General features: G+C 47.4%; 2 protein-coding genes across 2 annotated transcripts; one reads left to right on the forward strand and one right to left on the reverse strand.

The window, feature by feature from the left end:
• Positions 1-1,972: 1,972 nt before the first annotated feature.
• LOC127605833 (complement factor H-related protein 3-like) lies at positions 1,973-3,329 on the forward strand. The gene is made up of 3 exons (XM_052073646.1): positions 1,973-2,112; positions 2,623-2,802; positions 2,941-3,329. The coding sequence occupies exons 1-3, from the start codon at positions 2,052-2,054 to the stop codon at positions 3,132-3,134; spliced, it is 435 nt and encodes a 144-aa protein (XP_051929606.1). The 5' UTR covers positions 1,973-2,051; the 3' UTR covers positions 3,135-3,329.
• On the reverse strand, positions 3,241-21,074 carry LOC127605768 (abnormal spindle-like microcephaly-associated protein homolog). The gene is made up of 27 exons (XM_052073532.1): positions 20,593-21,074; positions 19,342-19,485; positions 17,792-19,202; positions 16,469-16,561; positions 16,283-16,384; positions 16,056-16,202; positions 15,697-15,936; positions 15,526-15,593; positions 15,274-15,415; positions 14,958-15,088; positions 13,869-14,044; positions 13,620-13,765; positions 13,430-13,515; positions 13,143-13,355; positions 12,761-12,965; positions 11,947-12,095; positions 11,643-11,771; positions 11,345-11,539; positions 6,365-10,330; positions 5,975-6,124; positions 5,707-5,898; positions 5,427-5,619; positions 5,060-5,214; positions 4,673-4,849; positions 4,420-4,592; positions 4,100-4,340; positions 3,241-3,402 (listed from the first exon to the last, which is right to left on the reverse strand). Exons 1-26 carry the CDS (start codon positions 20,872-20,874, stop codon positions 4,238-4,240), a joined length of 9,168 nt encoding a protein of 3,055 aa, XP_051929492.1. The 5' UTR covers positions 20,875-21,074; the 3' UTR covers positions 3,241-3,402; positions 4,100-4,237.
• Between the last annotated feature and the right edge of the window lie 574 nt (positions 21,075-21,648).

Consider the following 21,648-nt stretch of genomic DNA (forward strand, 5'->3'; position numbering starts at 1 on the left):
ACAGAGACAAAAAAAACGACCATGTATAGTAAGGCGTTTTTAGGCCGAAAAAACCCCCCGACCATGTATAGTAAGGCTTTTTTAGACGGAAAAAAAAACCCAACCATGTATAGTAAGGCTTTTTTAGACGAAAAAAAACGACATAGTATAGTAAGGTATTTTTAGCCCGAAAAAAACGACATAGTATAGTAAGGCGTTTTTAGCCGAAAAAAATAACCATGTTTAGTAAGGCGTTTTTAGACGAAAAAAACCGACCATGTATAGTAAGGCGTTTTTAGACGAAAAAAAACGACCATGTATAGTAAGGCGTTTTTAGACGAAAAAAACGACGTTATAGTAAGGGCGTTTTTAGCATGAAAAAAACGACCATGTATAGTAAGGCTTTTTTAGACGAAAAAAACCGACCATGTATAGTAAGGAGTTTTTAGCCCCAAAAAAACTACCATGTATAGTAAGGCGTTTTTAGCTAAAAAAAACGACCATGTATAGTAAGGCGTTTTTAGCCGAAAAAAAACGACCATGTATAGTAAGGCGTTTTTTTAGCCGAAAAAAAAACAACCATGTATAGTAAGGCGTTTTTTGCTGAAAAAAACGACCATGTATAGTAAGGCCTTTTTGGACGAAAAAAACGACCATGTATAGTAAGGCTTTTTTAGACGAAAATAACAACCATGTATAGTAAGGCTTTATTAGACGAAAATAACGACCATGTATAGTAAGGCGCTTTTAGCCCGAAAAAAACAACATAGTATAGTAAGGCGTTTTTAGACAAAAATAACGACCATGTATAGTAAGGCTTTTTTAGACAAAAATAACGACCATGTATAGTAAGGCTTTTTTAGACAAAAATAACGACCATGTATAGTAAGGCTTTTTTAGACGAAAATAACAACCATGTATAGTAAGGCGTTTTTAGACGAAAAAAAACGACCATGTATAGTAAGGCGTTTTTAGCCCGAAAAAAACGACATAGTATAGTAAGGCTTTTTTAGACGAAAATAACAACCATGTATAGTAAGGCTTTATTAGACGAAAATAACGACCATGTATAGTAAGGCGCTTTTAGCCCGAAAAAAACGACATAGTATAGTAAGGCGTTTTTGGATGAAAAAACGACCATGTATCGTAAGGCGTTTTTAGACGAAAAAAAACGACCATGTTTAGTAAGGCGTTTTTAGATGAAAAAAACGACCATGTATAGTAAGGCGTTTTTGGACGAAAAAAACGACCATGTATAGTAAGGCATTTATGGACGAAATTTCTAGTTTAAAAAAACGACCATGTATAGTAAGGCATTTATGGACGAAATTTCTAGTTTAAAAAAACGACCATGTATACTAAGGTGTTTTTGGACGAGATTTTTAGCGGAAAAAAATGACCATGTATATAGTAAGGCGTTTTTAGCCGAAAAAAAACACCATGTATAGTAAGGCGTTTTTAGACGAAAAAAACAACCATGTATAGTAAGGCGTTTTTAGACGGAAAAAAAAACGACCATGTATAGTAAGGCGTTTTTGGACGAAAAATTTAGCCGAAAAAAATGACCATGTATAGGAAGGCGTTTTTAGCCGAAAAAAACCCCGACATTGTACCTTTTTTAAAACCATTTACATGTGCATATAAAATCTAAATGTAATCCCTGCCTACACCTTACAAACTAAGGAGGGTGCTATTAAAGTGCTATCGATAGCGTCTGCTATCATGGGACGGACTGAGGCTGCTTTTGTAAATTGATTTCTGGCCCAAATACTACCAAGTGTTTGGTTCGCAATAAAAGCAGCACTATTCATGTCATTTTTCCGCATAAACGTGTCAATACAACAGAAAACAGAAAAACAAAAATGCGTCATAGAAGTAAATATAAAGAAAGGTTACGAAATAATTTGTTCCCGTCAGCAGTTGTGAGTCATTATTGATCTTGCTGGTGGGGGAAGTGTTTGTATCCGAGTTATGTACTTTCCCCTTTGTTTACAGTGTGTTGTAACATGTCAGCATAAAATGTGATCAGTAAAGAGCTGGGCTCCAATGCATTTGAGAAAAAAAAGACGAATATGCTTATGCTTCTGTTTCTGCTACTGTGGGGTAGTGTGGGAGAGTCTTTTTCTGAAAACGGTAAGTTCGTTTTGTGTTTCTCTCAACTTCTTTGTTTATATAACGTACTGTACAAGTTCAAACTCGTTTTTTTGGAAACACTGAAGGTAATAAAAGCTAACAAAGCTGCTCAGAAAACTAACAAAAAAATAATTTAAAAAAAAACAACCAATCATGATGAAAAGGGGAGTTTGCATGTTCTCCCCGGGCCTGCGTGGGTTTTCTCCGGGTGCTCCGGTTTCCTCCCACATTCCAAAAATATGCATGGCAGGCTGATTGAACACTCTAATATTGTCCCTAGGTGTGAGTGTGAGTGCGAATGGTTGTTCGTCTCTGTGTGCCCTGCGATTGGCTGGCAACCGATTCAGGGTGTCCCCCGCCTACTGCCCGGAGACGGCTGGGATAGGCTCCAGCACCCCCCGCGACCCTAGTGAGGATCAAGCAGTTAGGAGGCTAAATATTCTAAGCCTGTTTTACCGAAATAACACAAAAACGAAGCCTTGTAACCACCGATTCTGCTCAACGCTTCAGCTCAGTCACCTTGTCCAATGCCACCTAACCTGGTTGGTGGAGCAATCAAGGATGAAGTTCAAGAAGAATATCGGAATCATGACCGAGTTGAATACATTTGCCAGGCTGCTCACATCATGGAAGGGGGGCCCTACAAGATCTGCATCAATGGTGACTGGACTGGAGAGTTGAGATGCCTCAGTGAGTATCGTAACACATTCGTAAGACTGGATCTGATAATCACCGACACCCATTGCATTTATCGTCTGGCACTTCACAGCCACTGTCGATACGGCAATCAAGCTAGGAGCATTTATACAGTCTGGTTATTTCTTGCAGAGCCGTGCGTCGTGACAACGGAGACTATGAGCAAGCACAACGTTACTCTCAGATTTAGAAACCACAACAAGTTGTATGCCGCCCACGATGAGAGTATCCAGTTCAGGTGTAGCGCAGGCACGACGCAGAGCGGCACGTCAGGGATGCGTCGGAGGTGCAACGACGGAGTACTTCACGTGCCCACTTGTATGTGAAGCTTTCGAGCGCCGATTGGGCAGCACCGTCAAAAAGTACCTTCAACGTGTGTATTCGTCGAGTACACGGGACGACATAGGCGCGGAAATAATGAATGTTGTCTGTCAGTTGCGGAGTAACTGGTAACATTTTTGGTTGAGGAGAGAAAAAAAAAACACTTCCAGCATAATAAAATACGGTTTCTATTTTGCTGTTTCAAGCCTTTCTGGTAATTTTTCCATTGGAGACATTAGCCATTTTGTTTTGTTTTTTTAAAGCAAGGAAAACCTCCAACTCTCACTGGAGCGTTTCGCAGCCGAGTGTGAAGCGGTTGGGATGAAAATCAGCACCTTCAAATCTGAAACCATGGTCCTCAGTCGGAAAAGGGTGGAGTGCCACCTCCGGTCGGGGAGGAGATCATACCCCAAGTGGAGGAGTTCAAGTATCTTGGGGTCTTGTTCACGAGTGGGGGTAGGAGGGAGCGGGAGATCGACAGGCGGATCGGTGCAGCGTCTGCTGTGATGCGGACGTTGTATCGGTCTGTCGTGGTGAAGAAGGAGCTGAGCCAAAGGGCGAAGCTCTCAATTTACCGGTCGATCTACGTCCCAACCCTCACCTATGGTCACGAGCTATGGGTCGTGACCGAAAGAACGAGATCCCGGATACTCAGAGTCGAGCCGCTTCTCCTCCACATCGAGAGGAGCCAGATGAGGTGGCTTGGGCATCTGATTCGGATGCCACCTGAGCGCCTCCCCGGTGAGGTGTTCCGGGCATGTCCCACCGGGAGGAGACCCCGAGGAAGACCCAGGACACGCTGGAGAGACTATGTCACCCAGCTGGCCTGGGAACGCCTCGGGATCCCCCGGGGAGAGCTGGAAGAAGTAGCTAGGGAGAGGGAAGTCTGGGCTTCCCTGCTAAAGCTGTTGCCCCCGCGACCCGGCCCCGGATAAGCGGTAGATGATGGATGGATGGATGGATGGAAAACCATGCACACAAACACTAAATAATACAGAAATGCATTTAATGTGGCCACACAGACGTATCTGTAAAATCACGTTTACTGTACATAAAACACTTTCCAAAACAAAACAAAAAAAAAAATATGATAACTCTTCAAAACTATCTACATGACAATCGAGAGAGTGTTTGCCAACATGCGGATGGCCTTGAGAGGATCCACGATATTTGGAAGATTGTCCTTCCTGAGAACCCAGTCCGGAGCGAACCTTGTAGAACAAAACAAAAAAAAAAAACAATTGTCAGTCACCCGCCAAATACAAATTGGATGTTGAACAAGTCAAATACCTCGGCACGGGTTGGCATTTCCGCGGCGTTGCTGGGATGTAGAAGCTTCCGTTGATTGGCGCGTTCATCTTCTGTTTGGCCACATTTCTTTCCGCGTCCATCTTGTATTTGCGAACGGTGAGGCGGTAAATACTCGTGACCCTTTCCAAGACCTTCGGGCAATTCATAGCCTCCTGGAAAAGCGAAAGGGAGTTTTTTGTACACATCTTGTCACAGCGGTTGATTTTGATGATGATTTTTGGTGGGAACGGACCACGGCGTGGGATTTGTCTTGCAGGAGCAGAACCAGGAGAAAGCAGGCTTTGGTGAAGATGCTGGCGCCTTTGTCTGCTACTTTGCCTCCCGCTTTCTCTCGGTATGTCTGGATCAGGCTCACCAGCGTCTCCACCGAGTTTTCCACCAAATACACAGCCTCAATGGTTTTGTGGTACTGTTGGATACAGAACGTACGGTGGAGGGAGATCACGGATTTTGTCTTTTCCTTGCAGCACCCGACCGTATCGCGCGTGGATACTTGTGCAATCCTGACTATTCTTTTCGATCGCGCCCGTCCCACGTGTGCTCGACTGGGATTTTTGTATGGAAACGTTTGGGCGCCCCCCTGACTTAAAAGCAAAATTCTGCGATGTCGACGCCGTACCTTTGAGAGATTGAGGAGGATCTGGACGGAGTAGGTGATGACATCCATGCAGGGCACACTCCTGTTGCAGGAGCGGATGAGGGTGAATATGACGCCGGTGGCGCCGCTCTCCACCAGGTGCTCACAGCACACGGGCGACAACCTGGTGGCCGCTTCTGGAAATGCAGGTACACGACATCATAACGTCAACGTACGTACGTCGTCCAGCATCAACGAGCGTATTGTCTGCAAACAAACGCGACGATAGCAAACTATTCAAAGTACAAAGCAATAATCCGAATTATTGAAGTAAACGAAGAGCCGCTCATGAAACCCCGTATAATTCAGTCAGTTCAAAACACGACTTGATTGATTTGCGAAAGCTCACCGAGGTTTTTCAGAGCTTCGAGGAGGGACGAGAAGTGCCTGTATCGAAGGATACAGTCCAGGGCGGATGAGGTTTTGTTCTGCAATTTGTCCTCCTCCCGGGCGCCGGCGGAGACTTCGTGCAGGCGGCGTCTCAACTTGATCACTTTGCTATTGTCATTCAGTCGGCGGGAGACGTGTCCTCTCCATAGAGCCTCGGGTAGGGGGGAAACAAACAGCTTTCGCGGGCCGTTCCTGATGCGTACTCGGCACGTTGACATAAAACGGAAAACTCGGAAAACCTGAATTTTGACGATGCCCCGTTCCACTTTCTTCTGGTGCCTGATGAGGAGGAACCTCCGAGCAGCACATTGGATGACCGATGCAGAATTGTGGCGACGGACCAACCAACGCCTGACTGCTCTCTGGACTGTCACGATCTTCCTCCGTTGGGCCAGATAGCGTCTCCTTTGGAACCTCGCTCGCACCAGATTCTAAGGGTGACCAAAAGGACTTTGTGTTTTCTCCAGATTTCATTCGGATCACAAGACCCGACGGCTGCTACCATACTTGTATCACGACGACAGAATGGATCCGTCTCTTTGCGGACTCCAAGGCCCGGTGTGCTCGCAAAGCTCTTTGGATCTTAATAGCGCTGAGGTGGTGGTAGACTGCGGCGGCAAAATGAAGTCTCCTCCGTGCATTGGCGGCATCGAGTTCCTTGATGACACAAACAATGAAATCTTTGTAAAATCATCGAGATCAGGGTTCTCGAGAGCCCCTCTCCAGAGGTTTTCCTCCACCGGCATAGCTGATTCAAAAGATCAGGACGCTCAAGTTTGCTGACCATTTGAATCAGGGGTGCGTCTAGAGAAGTCTGAAAAGGGTTTCTCGAGGACCAGACTCGGGCACCGCCGATCTAGATCTTTCTGCTGGCAGGAACGAGACCGTTATCCTTACCCGCTTTCGTACAATCCAGGCTCTGTAGTGGGTCTGAAGCGCGATGGCGGCCCGCCTCGTTCGCAGGTAGTTCTCCCTTTCTTCTTTGCCGAGGCGCATTGCTCTGACCCACTCTTGCAACTTCACGGCTGCCGCTCTACTCTTCAGGAAGAGGCGCCTCTGGACAGAGCATCTCCAGGACGACTGGATCAAAGTGGCAGCTCGACTTTGCTGCCTTATGTCCCTCCTGACTCGGTAAGCTCGATATGCAGCCTGAAGAACCACAGTGGCCCTTTTGAGTTTCAGGAACTTGCTTCTTTCTCGCCTTTGACGAATAAAGGCCCGGTAGTACTTCTGAATGAGCAGCACAGACGCGCAGTTGGTCTCAAATTTGACGAGCTCAACGCGCCTCCTATATGCCGACTGGATGGCCGTCGCCGCCCGGTGCAACCGAGCAATGTGCTTCCGGGTTTGCCGGCCTCTGTAGGCGGCCTGAAAGATGACGGCTGCCCTGCGCATTTCCAAGAAGTGTTTCCTCTGAGATTTGGCTGCTGCGGTAGCACGAAACCGTCGCTGAACGGTTAGCGCAGATGATTTCATGTTCTGGTACCGCTTCAACTGACGATGGGCTCTGAAAGCAGACTGGATCACGGTCGCAGCACAGTGTTTCTGTCGGATGGACTGTCTTGATTTCATTGCCCGGAAGGCCGCTTGGAGACAAATCGCAGCGTTCCTGACTTTGTTATAACGCTTGACCTCAAGACGTTTCTGTCGCTGGGATCTGAATCTCCGCTGCAAGACGCAGATCGCCCAGAGTTGCTTCTTGAAAGTCGATTGCTGATTACGTCTCTTGAAGTTTGCTTGAATGACGGTAGCTGCTCTGTGCATCTCGGCAATTCTTCTTCTCTCCAAACGACCGCGGTAAACCGCCTGCAGACAAATGATTGAGGATCTGACTCTCAGGAAATAGTCCCTCTCTTTTTCCTGAAGAACGTGGGCCCTGTAGCCTCTCTGGATAACGATGGCCGCCAAGCGTTTGGCCTGGAATCCGACTCGCTCTCTGCGGCATCTGAAAGCAGACTGGATCACGGTCGCAGCACGGTGTTTCTGTCGGATGGACTGTCTTGATTTCATTCCCCGGAAGGCCGCTTGTAGACAAATCACAGCGTTCCTGACTTCTCGATAACGTTTGACCTCGACGTTGCGCTGACTGGCGGCTCTAAATCTCTGCTGTAGGACACGGGCAGCCCAGAGCTGTTTCCTGAAGCGCAATTGTTGCCGGTGCCTCTTGAAGTTTGCTTGTATGACAGTGGCTGCCCTGTGCATCTTAGCAATTCTTCTCCTCTCCGAGCAACCTCTAAAGAACGACTGGAGACAGATGACGGAGGTTCGGATTTTCAGGAAGTAGTCCCTTTCTTTTTTCTGTAGAACATAGGCTCTGTAGCATCTCTGGATGGTGATGACTGACAGACGCGTGGCTTGGAATTGGACTTTCTGTCTGCGACTTCTGAAGGCGGCCTGGATCACGGTCGCAGCACGGTGTTTCTGTCGGATGGATTTTCTTGATTCCATTCCCCGGAAGGCCGCTTGTAGACAAATCGCAGCGTTCCTGACTTCTCGATAACGCTTCATCTCCGAGTTTCTCTCCCTCATAGCTCGAAACCTTTGCTGTAAAACCAAGGCAGCCCGGCGCCGTTTTCTGAAGAGCAACCGCTGCTTATGCCGCTTAAAATTTGCCTGTATGACCGTTGCTGCTCTGTGCATCTGGCCGATCCTCCCTCTCGCAAGCCGACCTCTGAAAGCGGCCTGAAGAACGACGGCGGAGGATCGGACTTTCAGGTAGTATCCCCTATCCCGTTTCTGAAGCGCGAAGGCCCGGTAATGTCTCTGGATGACGATGGCCGACAGACGGGCGCTCCGGAATCGGACTTCTTCTCGGTGCTTTCTGAACTTAGACTGGATCAAAGTGGCAGCCCGATGCCAACGAGCAACGTCCTTCCTGACGTGCAGTCCTCTGCACGCCGACTGAATGACGATGGAAGACTTGCGCATGGTTTGGTAGCGTCGCATTTGAGCTTTGGCTGCTACGGTGGCACGGTACCTACGTTGCACGGCGAGCACTGAAGACTTTAGGGCCATGTACTTCTTGTGTTCGCGGCGGGCTCTGAAAGCTCTCTGGATAGTCGAGGCGGCCCGATGCTTTTGTTTGACGAGTCTTCTGGCTCTCATTCCCCTGAAGGCCGCTTGCAGGCAAACGGCCGCCCTGCGCCTCGATAGGTATTGCCGGCGCACTTCTCTCGTCAACAACAGCGCTCTGTAGCGCCGTTGGAGAGCCAAAGTTGCCGTCTTCAGAGCCAGGAATCGATTCCTCTCCTGGATCATGCGAAACCTTCTGTGAATGCTAGAGGCCACGCGGCGCATCTGCGCAAAGTTCCTGCGGGCGCGGTAGCCACGATACGCGGCCTGGATGGTAACGGCGGCAGATTTCGTCCTTCTGTACATCTTCAGCTGTTCAGCCATGCGGATTTTGGCCCTGTATCGCGCTTGAAGAATGACCGCGGCGCACTTGGTGGCAAGATAAGCCTTACGAACTCGGTGCGTTCTGAACGCAGCTTGGATGAAGCTAATGGCCTGGATCCTCTTCTTAAATTCTTCTCTTCCTCTCCAGCCTCTGTAGACGGCTTGGATTTTCAAGGCAGCTTTTTTTTGCTCCTCGTACTTGCGTCGCTCCGCCCTGCAACAGAGTCGCGCTCGATAGCGGCACTGGATGATAACGGTTGCACTTTGAAGGAGCCTGTATCGTTTTCGTGCGGAATACATCCGGAGCGCCGACTGAATGACGGTTGCGGCTTTGTGCTTTTTCTGCAGGTCCGCTCGGACTTTCATGCCTCTGAATCCCGCCGCTATGGTAGCGCAGGCCGCCTTCTTCCGCAGGAACGCTTCCCTCGTTTTCTTTGCGGCCACGTGAGCCCGATAGCGACGCTGGATGACAACAGCCGCCGCCTTTTTGGACCTGAACTCCGCTTGAGCCTTGCGTCGGCGGTAGTGGGCCCGGATAAGCGTTGCGCTCCGGTGGTATTTTTTAATCCTCATCCTGTCGGCTCGGCCTCTCCAGTAGGCTTGTATCGTGAGCGCGGCCTTTCTTAGAGCGCCGTACTCCTCCTTTGTCTTCCGAGCTAAAATTGCGGCTCGAAGCTTTTGCTGTATGACAACCGTTGCGTTCCTGAGGGCGAGGTAGCGCCATCGGCAGGCAAATTTCCTGAACGCGGCCTGGATCACGGTTGCCGCTCGGTGTCGTCTCTTCAGCGAGTCGCGATTGCGTTTCTTGCGGTAAGCCAACTGAACGGTCCTGGCGGCGCGGCGCATCTCGACAAATCTTTGCCTTTCCGCAGCCCTTCTCGCGGAGGCCCTGTACCATCGCTGGATGACGACGGCGGCGCGTTTGATTCTCAGGGCCTGCTTCCTGACCCGATGCCCCCTGAAGGCGCTCTGAATGACGACGGCCGATTGGTGTTGCCGCGTGCGCTTCTGAAAGCGGGATCTTTGAATGAGACCTCTGCAGTGCGCTTGAATGAGCAAAGCGCTTCTTTGGATCTTTCTGTATTGACGCAAGCACCTTTGCCTTCTATAGAAAGACTGAATCTTAACAGCGGCGGCTGTTCTTTCGGCCATTCTCTCCACGTGCCATTTCTTATATGCGCTTTGTATTACTCTGGCAGCACGGTTCTCCCTTTGAGTTTTCTGGATTTTCCACAGTCTGTAGCCTCTCTGCATTGTCACCGCGGCAGCTTTGAGGCGGAGATAGCGCGTGCGTACTTTCCTCCCATGAATCCAAGCTCTTGAATATCTCTGCAAGACAGCCGTCGCTCGGCGGATTTTGACAAAGGCCGACGCAGCCCTCTTCATTCGCCACCGCGCTTGGACAACAACGGCGGTGGATCGGACTCGCTGGTAATATCTCCGAGCGGAAAACATTCTCCACTGGGCCTGCGCAAACAAACAAACGGGAATTTGATGACTGATTCCACATGCCCTTGCAGTACGTACACTTGACGAACTGACAAAATGGATGCTGTTGAGAAAAGGTGCTTACGGTATTCCTTCCTATAGTGGAATCACAAATATTCTATTCGCATTGCGTTGTACTGGTAAAACCGGCTTAGAATAGTTCTAGCTTTTACATCATTATTTATTGGCAGATTTTATTTCAATATTCCTCCCCCCCAATACTTAAAAAAAAAAAATATATATATATATATATATATATATAGGGCGGCCCGGTAGTCCAGTGGTTAGCACGTGGGCTTCACAGTGCAGAGGTACCGGGTTCGATTCCAGCTCCGGCCTCCCTGTGTGGAGTTTGCATGTTCTCCCCGGGCCTGCGTGGGTTTTCTCCGGGTGCTCCGGTTTCCTCCCACATTCCAAAAATATGCATGGCAGGCTGATTGAACACTCTAAATTGTCCCTAGGTGTGAGTGTGAGTGCGATTGGTTGTTCGTCTCTGTGTGCCCTGCGATTGGCTGGCAACCGATTCAGGGTGTCCCCCGCCTACTGCCCGGAGACGGCTGGGATAGGTTCCAGCACCCCCCGCGAACCTAGTGAGGATCAAGCGGTTAGGAAGATGAATGAATGAATGAATATATATATATACACAGGTACATATATTTTTTTGGGGGGGGGGTAGACCCAACCCCCGTTTTTCTTGGAATTTCATATTGGAGGTTTAAGAATTTACCCCCCACCCCCCCAAAAAAATGGTATGCACATTCCTCTGAGACATACTACATAAACCTCCCCTATCCATGGCTGTTAAGGAGTGAAAGAGGTGGGGGGGGGGATAGCAAATGGCTGAAAATCGGTTCCAAATGAAGACATGAAGACATGTAAACAGGCAGCGCTTCACTGCATTTGTGCGTTCCTGCACCTTGTTTGACTCTATGAGCAGAATAACGGGGGGTGCCGCGAATAAAATGCAAGTCGTATTCGAAGCCTCAAGCTCACCTGGATGATTGTGGCCGCTCGATTCCGAATGCCCCGCAGCTGCGCTTCTTTTTCCAGCCGCAGTCTTTTGCGAATAACAAAGCCTCTCCAGGCAGACTGTATGATCACGGACGCCGCGTTTTGATTCCTGGCTCGGCGTCGCTGAAGAAAACGCTTGACGGCCCGCTGAATTTTCGCGGCAGCCGCGTTTCTCTCCTGCGTCGCAAAACGAGAAGCGAGGGGTTGCCGCCGTGTATTTCCACGCCGAGACGTGAACATTTTCAAGCGATATCCTTTTGACAACGCGCGCGTGACCGACCTTGTAGACTTGCAAGTCCTTCTTTATTCTGTAGGTCCTCCAGGCACCTTGTATGACCCGAGCCGCTCTGGTTTCATTACGCAGGTCCAAGAGACGAGCGCACAGGAAAGACAGGTAACACATCACAACCTGTCCAAGAAATAGACATCCAACAGATAAAAATGGTTTCTTGCGCCTTGGGACAGTTTTCAAGTTGACTTTACACTTTGCTCGCGCGATGCGGATCCAAGTGCCGAGATGTTCCCAAGCGCGACTGTGCCAATCTCGACATTTGGTTTTGGATACAAGTGTGCTTTCGGCGCACCTGCTCATTGGGGATGGTGTTGGACATGTCAGCCGGGTTGATCATGGAAGGCACTCCGCCCAGGAAAGCCACCGCAGCATTAACCAGCCCAAAGTTGCTTTTCTCGTTTTCCAGTAGCTTTTTAAACTCCGCAGAGGGACTCTCGGGGCCTGTTCCGGTTAAGCACAAAAAACAAACAAAAAAAAAACAGTATAGCGCAGGCATGTCCAAAGTCCGGCCCGCGGGCCAAATCCGGCCCGCGGTCGAATTTCATCCGGCCCTCGGCCCCTGTCATAAAATCAGTGCCGTCTGGCCCGCAGGTTGGGCGCAATGGAACACGTGTTGCATTGACTGAGGTCTCGTCGACTGGTGAGTGATGTTTCATAGAGTACTGCTTCCCTCTAGTGGCTAAATGAGTAATAGCATTCACTAAATGAGTAATAGCATTTAGACACTAGAGGGCATCGCTCACGAGTTAACAAGACATCACTCCGTGTTTATATTGACTGATATGTCATATTTCAAATTCCTGTTTCAAATGAACCAAAAGAAATTCTTAAGATTGTTGAAATTAAAATAAAAATGGAAATGTGAATCAGACTGGCTTACTAAAATTTGTTGAACAATATTGTTGTTCAATGTAAAGAATGTCAGCCAAGGTCGGCCCCCCCGACATTTTACCACATAAAATCTGGCCCCCTTGGCAAAAAGTTTGGACACCCCTGGTATAGCGGGTGTACGTACATAAACACAGATATCAACCAATCACTGACTGCGATATGTAACGCCTCTCCACGAGTCATTTCCTTAATGTCTCGAGTGAAGTGACACCCACCATTCGGGCTTTCGGGAGCGTCGTCAAAAGAGCAGTCGGAGTCGATGGCCGAGCAGTTGAGCTCCAGGCGACCCCTCGACGAGCAATCGACAGTTTGGGTGGTGCTGTGACGGAGCGACTCCTCCGAAATGAGACTGGGATGGTAGTGGTGGATTAGGTAGCAGAGGACGCGGCCATCGGAGAACGTCACGGTGAAGTTCTCCAGCTAGACAACGACAAAAACACTCGAGTCATCCGTTTGTTGGCGGGCAGCGAGTTCTCCCTTGACGAGTTCTTGATTCGGTCCCAGGACAAAAACCTGCAGCACTGACACAATGTTACAGTTTGACACGAAGCAAAATCTCGATTCAGACTTTGTGAAAAGAACATCTCGCAAACTCACCGTCAGATTGTAGAAGTCGCACACGGCGCGGGCCCACTCCATCAGCAGAACGACTTTAGCGCTGCGATGCTCATACGGCGCCTTGGTCTTGAGCGCACTGGGCTCAAGGCCACGGCCGGCCCTCACGGAAGCCAACGTCCGTTTTGACCTCAGGGTTCTCCTCAAGAAGAGAATCTCCTCCCTCAGCTGACCCTCGTTCAAAATCACCTCCACCTAACCGACAGAGATTGCCGAGATGATTTGCAAAAATCGTTCCATCGTTGTCGGGCCGCGGGTCGGATGCACACCTGAAATGAGAAAATGATTTTCCACAGGAGGCTCAGCGTCTTCTCTCGGTGACCATCCACAATGTCTCGGGAATCGATGACGGAACCTGGAAGTAAAAGCAAAGATGCCCATCGCCGTGATCGTAGAAGTCAGTGGAGCCAAACGTATTCCATCCACAAGTTTTGGATTCAGACGGCGGAGCGCAATTACCATGTTCATCCTTCAGGTCCACCCCCCTGATTTTGAGCACTTGCATGGCAATATCCACGTTGTGGATTTTTTGCAGGCGGCTGATGGCCGGCAGTCGCAGCTTTGCCGACAAGCCCCACTGCTTTATGAGGAGCTCCATCACCCTTCTAGATTGGGGGAGGGGGAAAAAAAACAAAAAACAAAAAACAACAAGCCAATGAGGAGCTATAAAATGGAAGCGACGTATGACATTGAAATTCGGTCACTTACACGAGTCTGATTCCACATTTCAAGTCAACGGCCAAATTCACCACAGCGTAGCTGAATTCGTCGAGGGGAGTTTGAACATGAGAGACTGGTAATCCAAGGAAGCCGAGATGCCGAGGGAGAATGCCCTCCCCGCTTAAGAAGTCTCTCGAGAAGGCCAGCAACAAGTCTTTACTCGTCTTTAAAAATAAAAAATAAAAAATGCATTCACAACAGTTAGCTCACGGACATCAGATCCAAAATCCAAACTCTAGACCTAAATGAAACAAAAGGAATAACAATTATCTTTTAGGAAGCAATATTTTGAAAAGGAAACGCCAGTAAGTCGTCTCACGGGTGTAATCGTACATTCTCAAGGTCACATAATGACAAGTGAACATTTTCACCAGTTTCGCCTCAGCACTGCCACGCAATGTATGACGAAAAGCGTCCGACTAAGTGGAGGCGGGATTAGCTTTCAAGCTAATACAAACTATTAGCTTTAGCAAATAATTGAAAAATTAGCAAATAGGAACACATACTTTTTTTTATTTAAACATTCAATATTTTGAGTTTTCATCCATCCATCCATTTTCTACCGCTTATCCGGGGCCGGGTCGCGGGGGCAACAGCTTTAGCAGGGAAGCCCAGACTTCCCTCTCCCTAGCTACTTCTTCCAGCTCTCCCCGGGGGATCCCGAGGCGTTCCCAGGCCAGCTGGGTGACATAGTCTCTCCAGCGTGTCCTGGGTCTTCCTCGGGGTCTCCTCCCGGTGGCACATGCCCGGAACACCTTACCAGGGAGGCATTCAGGAGGCATCCGAATCAGATGCCCAAGCCACCTCATCTGGCTCCTCTCGATGTGGAGGAGAAGCGGCTCGACTCTGAGCCCCTCCCGGATGACCGAGCTTCTCACCTTATCTCTAAGGGAGAGCCCGGACACCCTGCGGAGAAAACTCATTTCGGCATTTTGAGTTTTATCCACTGCAATTGTTCAATCCATCATTGCTATTTTTAAAGTCATTTATCCTTGAATAACTTTCCCCACAATTGCGCAGGACTGTAGATTTTGCAGTTGCAGTGGTCGCCATCGTTGACCAATATCAAGCGCCTACCTTGAACTCTGCGTCAACGCAGAACAGACACGGGTCGTGCTCAATCAGGCGAGAAGCTTTGGCCTTGTCCAAGAAACACACCAGCAAGAGCAGCTTCTTCAGCGTGAAGCTCGACAGCGCCTCCTCGTGGCCTGAACGGAAGGAGATAGCGGCACGGATCGCCGGTTAACGGCTTTGTATTCAAGGTTACTTGAATGAACAATGTTGCACAATAAGCAACGTGTAAACTAGGGACGCACGTCGGACTAGAGTTTTCTTTGGAAAATTATCAATTTATATATTTTTTTGATTTTCCCTGGGGGGGACAAACTCTTACCATCTTTGTAAAGATGAGGAACTTTTGAATGTCTGAACTCGGCTGCGATGTCGGGATTCCAGAGAAGACGCTGGAGGATGAACATGGCCAAACCCACTGCATCGCTGTTGCTCTCCAGCGAGATCATCTCCCCAAAGATCGTCTAAGCATAAAGTTTGATATTCAGCGTTCACTTAAAGGGGGGGGACAATATTGACAATTTTCCTTCAAAATAGAATAAAACAAAAGCAAAAAAATCTGGCCAAGACATACCTCAAGCCCAATCCTTAACCACAGAGGATTGTAGGAAAGAAGCCAGTTGAGAACTTTTTGACGTTCTCCTGAAAAATAAAAAAAAAAAAAAAAAAAAAAAGATGAGGATTAAAAAATAAAAAAAAAAAAGAGACAGAATTTTTTTTTAAAAACCGACGGTAGTAGCGGCACCTATATCTTTCCAAAGATGGCGGTCCTTGCGGATGAGCAGCCTCTTTGCCTCCACTTCGAGTTCCAATCTCTTAATGGCCTTGACCATCGTCTCGGAGGTGAAGAGCTGACAGGCGGCCCGGCGGAGTCGGTTCAACTTTCGCCGGGCGGTGTACGTGCTGAACGACATCTCTTCTTTGGTGGGGGCTTTGGGGACGTGGAACTTGTCGCTGCAGCCCATTGCCAGAGGCGCCGCATTCACTACAACAAAGACAACAAGGACAAAAATTATCACGATCACGAACGTCAAATTCTCCCCCAACAGTTGAAATGAAACGCGACGCTTTCAATCTATGCAAAAAAGTGACATCTCAACTTACCCTTGGTGCTTTCTGTGTTGACTTTAAAATCATCCGGGGTCAGGACATAGTTGAGCCACCACGTGAAAGCCCTCTCCTGCTTCTCGATCCATCTCTCGTCGTAGAACATGTTCTTGGCGGCAAAAGGAAGCGGATGCCTGGGGATGGCTAGGGCAAACCACGACGGGGCGCTTTTTCTTATTTGCCAAATCCCCGCACGATTTAAACACCCGTCGCCAGCCAAATACCTGTCCGAGTCGTTTTGACAAAGATCAACTTTGACATGGCAACCGGCGCCATCTTCACACACTTGCCGTGCTCTGCTCCGAGTGACCTCCGCGCGTGGGCGCCTTTTGCACAAAACGATAGCGGGGATTTGGTGACTCGTTGTTCGCACGCCGAAAAAGTGCGTGACGCCGTCGACCGCGTGATACCTCGTAGGGGGAGTTTGGCGCTCGCTGGCTGCGTCTGAGTCGAGACGGACGACGTGAGGGTCTTGACGGATGTTGTCATTGCATGCGGAGAACCTATGTGGAGAATACACACCGTTTTCATATTGGTTAATAATCACAAATGAACTTTCAATTTTTAATACTGCGTTGACTACAGAGGAGCCCTGTGATTAGTGGGTGGATAGGGACCAGGCAATGATGGCCAGAGAAATGCATTGGGGGGGGGGGGGTGGAGCATAAAAATAACTCTCAATCAGTCTTTCCCAAAAAAAAAGAACACAGGTCCTCAAAAATATGTTTTTAAAAAAAAGGAAATAAAATATAAGGTCCATAAATTTTTGTCAGCAGTACAATAGCGTTATGACGGGAGGGGGGGGGCCAGGCAATGATGGCCAGAGAAATGCATAAAGAAAACAGGTCCTCAAAAATATGTTTTTAAAAAAGGAAATAAAATATAAGGTCCATAAATTTTCGTCAGCAGTACAATAGCGTTATGGCGGGGGGGGGGGCAGGCAATGATGGCCAGAGAAATGCATTGGAGGGGGGGGGGGCATAAAAATAACTCTCAATCTGTCTTTCACAAAAATAAAGAAAACAGGTCCTCAAAAATATGTTTAAAAAAAAGGAAATAAAATATAAGGTCCATAAATATTTGTCAGCAGTACAATAGCGTTATGACGGGGGGGGGACCAGGCAATGATGGCCAGAGAAATGCATTGGGGGGGGGGGTGCATAAAAATAACTCTCAATCTGTCTTTCACAAAAATAAAGAAAACAGGTCCTCAAAAATATGTTTAAAAAAAGGAAATAAAATATAAGGTCCATAAATTTTTGTCAGCAGTACAATAGCGTTATGACGGGGGCGGGGGGGGGACCAGGCAGTGATAGCCAGAGAAATGCATTGGAAGTGGGGGGGGGGCATAAAAATAACTCTCAATCCGTCTTTCACAAAAATAAAGAAAACAGGTCCTCAAAAATATGTTTAAAAAAAGGAAATAAAATATAAGGTCCATAAATTTTTGTCAGCAGTACAATAGCGTTATGACGGGGGGGGGGGGGGGGGAGTGACCAGGCAATGATGGCCAGAGAAATGCATTGGGGGGGGGCATAAAAATAACTCTCAATCAGTCTTTCACAAAAATAAAGAAAACAGGTCCTCAAAAATGTTTTAAAAAAAGGAAATAAAATATATGGTCCATAAATTTTTGTCAGCAGTACAATAGCGTTATGACGGTGGGGGGGGGGGGGGGGGATTTTCCATTCAGCACATTCACTCCTTGCCTTGTGTGTGCCGTCGCCAACTACCTTTCGATTTGATCGACCGCCTCTGTGACTTCCTCCTCTCCTGCGTTGATTTCACGGGCTGACTTTTCCAAGCCACCGTTTTGCTCTTTTTAACCTGCTCGCTTTTCCCGCCGCCGTCCTTCTTCGTGGCACCTCTCAAATATTCTTCACTCTTCCTCTTTCTGCTCTTTGTCAGGCTGCGCACAGGCGAGACGTCCTCCTGCGCCGAGACCGCCCGGGGAAGAACATCCGTTTCCGGCGAGGGTTCAGGTTGGGGATGACTTGTGTTGCTGGAGTGAAGTGGAGAAGACTGGTCCAGGGGTAACGGGGAGGAGATCGTGAATGTCACGGGAGCGACGTTGTGGGGCGGGGAGGAAAAACTCAAGTGAGGTCTAGTTGGAGGAGAGCTTCCATCGGGTCCGATGGGCAATTGAGCATCACGGAGTCTTGCCGTTGGTCTGCCATTAAATTCTTGGACTGTTTGGCTGTCGCCGCCAAGGGAACCAGTCGTCCTTGTGTCTGGTTCTATTACGGGGAGGTGGGGGGTCCCCGGGCCGGACTCGCACTGGCTGCTGCCTTCCGACAACTCAAGTGTTTTCTCCATCAGGCGCCGCCTCGACTTCTTTATTCTTTGCCCACTTTGACAATTTGTCACTGGCGCTTTGCTTTTTATCACCGTCTCACAGTTGAAGGACAATATTTTAGGTCTCTCGGGGTTTTCCGCTTTGGGCCCGCCAACTTTTTTGGTGACAAAGAAAGTAAGCCGCGGCTCCGTGGACTCTTCCGGGCTATCGGGGTGGGCTTTGAAACGCTCGGGATCCTCGCTTTTAAACTCCAGGGAATCTGAAAAGTCACTACTTGTACTGGAGTCTTTCGTGCTGCGGTTGACAAGAGCGAAACCGGAGTCGATGAGTGCCAGGGCATCGTTTAGAGATACCGCCGGGCACGTCGGCGAAGTCACGGCAGCAGTGCATCCCACCGGCTGAATGTGAGGCATGATCTTTTGGAGCCTCTCCGGTGTCCCAATGGGGGACAGTGCCTTAAGTATTTTTGCCGGGTCTTTGTTTTCAAGCTTCCCAGCCAAAGAACCCGAGCCCGCTTTCATCTCTTTCTCGCTTGTGTCCGAGACAAGAGATGAGTGATTCTCCTGGCTCGCCAAAGACCATTGCTTTCGGACGGCATTGAAAGGCTTTTGCGGTTTGGATTTCAGAGAGTAACCCTCGAGGAGACCGTGCTCCCCAGTGGACTTGTCTCTGCCGGTTTTTCCATCATTGAGAGAAGCGAGAGGACTCCGGGGTTCATACTGTTGCTTCCAGGTTACATGTAGCGTTTTATTGGCAGCCATCTTGGTGGGTAGCGCCGACCACTTTCCCCTGTAAGGAGATCCTTTTTCAACTGCCCTCTTCTTTTTAATAGCATCCCATAAGCGCCTCTAAAAAAAAATAACAAGAACAATAAAGAGCATCATTTGTTACGTAGTTTGTAATGTTTGCTTCCACTTTGTTACTATGTTTGTTGCATTTCTTCCTTGTATTTATGTTTTAGTGAGGGATTTTTTTAATTACCGGTACCTTTTTCTTTTGGGGGGCTTCCGCTTTTCCCAGCAAAATTGCCTGGTGCTTGACGATCCCATTGGCATTGAAGACAATCAGTTCTCTGATTCCACCCTCTTCTGTTGGTGTCCAGGTGAGAGTCAGGGTATAAGAGCCCAGTGGCTGCGGACAACATTTTAACATTTTAAATGATTCAGTAACAGGCCACTTGAAATTTCGAAATTCGAGAAAGCAACTATGAATTAAGAGGTAGCAACTTATTCAAAAAACTCAAAACAAGAGCAAACATCAAGCAAAGAAGTGTATCGAGCAAAGGTGTTAATCTGTGGAATAATCTCGAAACGGACCTAAAAATGAGTAAATCGCTTGCCGAGTTCAAAAACAAATTCAAAAAAATAGTACAAACAACCTACATCAACCAGAGTCAAAATGATAAATTCTAAACATTAAATATAATGATAAATCAGAACTAAGTTGATAAATAGAGAAAGGTATTAAAATATCCATTATGAATACAAGAGAAAATTGACACAAGAGTGCCAGGGTGAGGATGTATATAATCCCGATACAAACCAAAAGTTGTAAAAATATCACCGTTAAGGGTAAAGTATGAGCCTTAATGGAGACTTCTTTCTTCTTACTTTTTCTTTTCTGATTGATATAAAAATGATTTAGTAGATATAAACACATAACGGGGTAGGACTAGATACGTTTTTTACTTCATCCTACTCCCTTGAACATAATAACTGTGTTGAATGAAGACTGATTTCTTTCTTTTTACTTTTTTATCTACCTTATTTTCTGTCAAATTATTACTGTATATGTTTTATGTTCAATAAACAAACAAACAAAAGCATAATAAGATATCCTTTATTTGTCCCACACTGGGGAAATTTACAGCCTCCAGCAGCAAGAATGTGGGTAGAAAGAAGAAAACAAACAAACAAACAAACAAACAAACACCGTTCAATTAAGTGCAATATAAATACAAAATGGATCAATCGCAGTGCTATTTACAATTGTTTTTTCACATCATGACATACATCATTCAATTTGGCAGCTTCATCGTGAGTAATTCTTTGGCGGTAAAAGTAGATTTTATTTTTCAACCGCAGGTATCTATATATTTATCTATATCTATCATTTTTGTAAAAAAAAATATCTGGTCCAGCTGATTAGATTGTGCAGATGTCACTGATGAAATGTCCGGCTGTTGTAAAGTTGAAGAACCACTGCGAAACATTATGCAAGGATCTTAGAACAACTTACCCGAATTGTGAATGTGTTGTTGTCCACAGAAAAGCCTTTGCTTGATGGGATCTTGTCAACAGTCAGCACGGCCTCCGCAAATTCTGTTGGGTTTTCGATGCGCAGAGCTGTCGACTTGGAGGTGCCTATTTTCACTGTCCCGAAAGATACAAAAGTAGCCTTCGAAAACAGGTGCAGGCTCAAAACAGCAACATCGTTTTCCTTGTCAGTGTCGCGATTCCTCGTTGGAGAGAATTCCACAAAACTCCCTCGAGCGCCGGGTAAAGCGACACTTTCGGACATTTTTCTCGTTTACGATCGTCGCTACCGTTACGGCGAGCTACATTCCATCCAATTTGCTGGTTCGTGAAATTATCCAGTAATCGATGTACACTGATGTCGAGTGTTTGAAAAAGTAGCTACATAAAGGACCACACTATCCAACTACAAAACGCGTGTTTCATCACAACTATCATAGATTTTAAACTGCTCATGTGTTGAGGCAGCCAATGATCAGCGAGGAGCGGTGGCTTTCTCCTCCAATCGTGAGCGACTTCCTGTCAAACCGAAAAGCGTAAACAGCAATCCGCCAATCAGGTGGCAGCTCCTCTCCACATTCGCCCCCTGCAAACTGCTCAACTCGAATATTTAAAAATACTGTACTAACTTCCACAATTATCAAGAGAACTTTGTATGGCCCCGATTTTCAATTTGCGAATTAATTGTCCAGATGATGTAACCCATCCTTTGACAATTCTGTGCTTATTAAAGATTGTACCTCTCTTTTTTTGGTTCTAATTCTGAAGATAAGATTTTACGGCTGCTTTTTTTCGAGCAGGTGATTTTCTTCGAGCAAATACAGTATTTTAGTCAACCCATATTCTCTCACTTCGTCCCACCCTGTTGGCTAAATAAAACAACGCGGTGTCTTCCGGTCTTAAAAGGGTCAGCGAACGATATGTTCGTCTTGTCCAAACAATAAAAAAGAAAATTAAAAGTAAAGCACGGATGGCATCCCGGAAATAGGCTTTTCGAAAACAGTCAAGTACAGTACTGTAAATGTTATTTTAAAGCTAC

Source organism: Hippocampus zosterae, chromosome 8 (genome assembly GCF_025434085.1).
Source record: "Hippocampus zosterae strain Florida chromosome 8, ASM2543408v3, whole genome shotgun sequence".
NCBI classification, from domain to species: domain Eukaryota; kingdom Metazoa; phylum Chordata; class Actinopteri; order Syngnathiformes; family Syngnathidae; genus Hippocampus; species Hippocampus zosterae.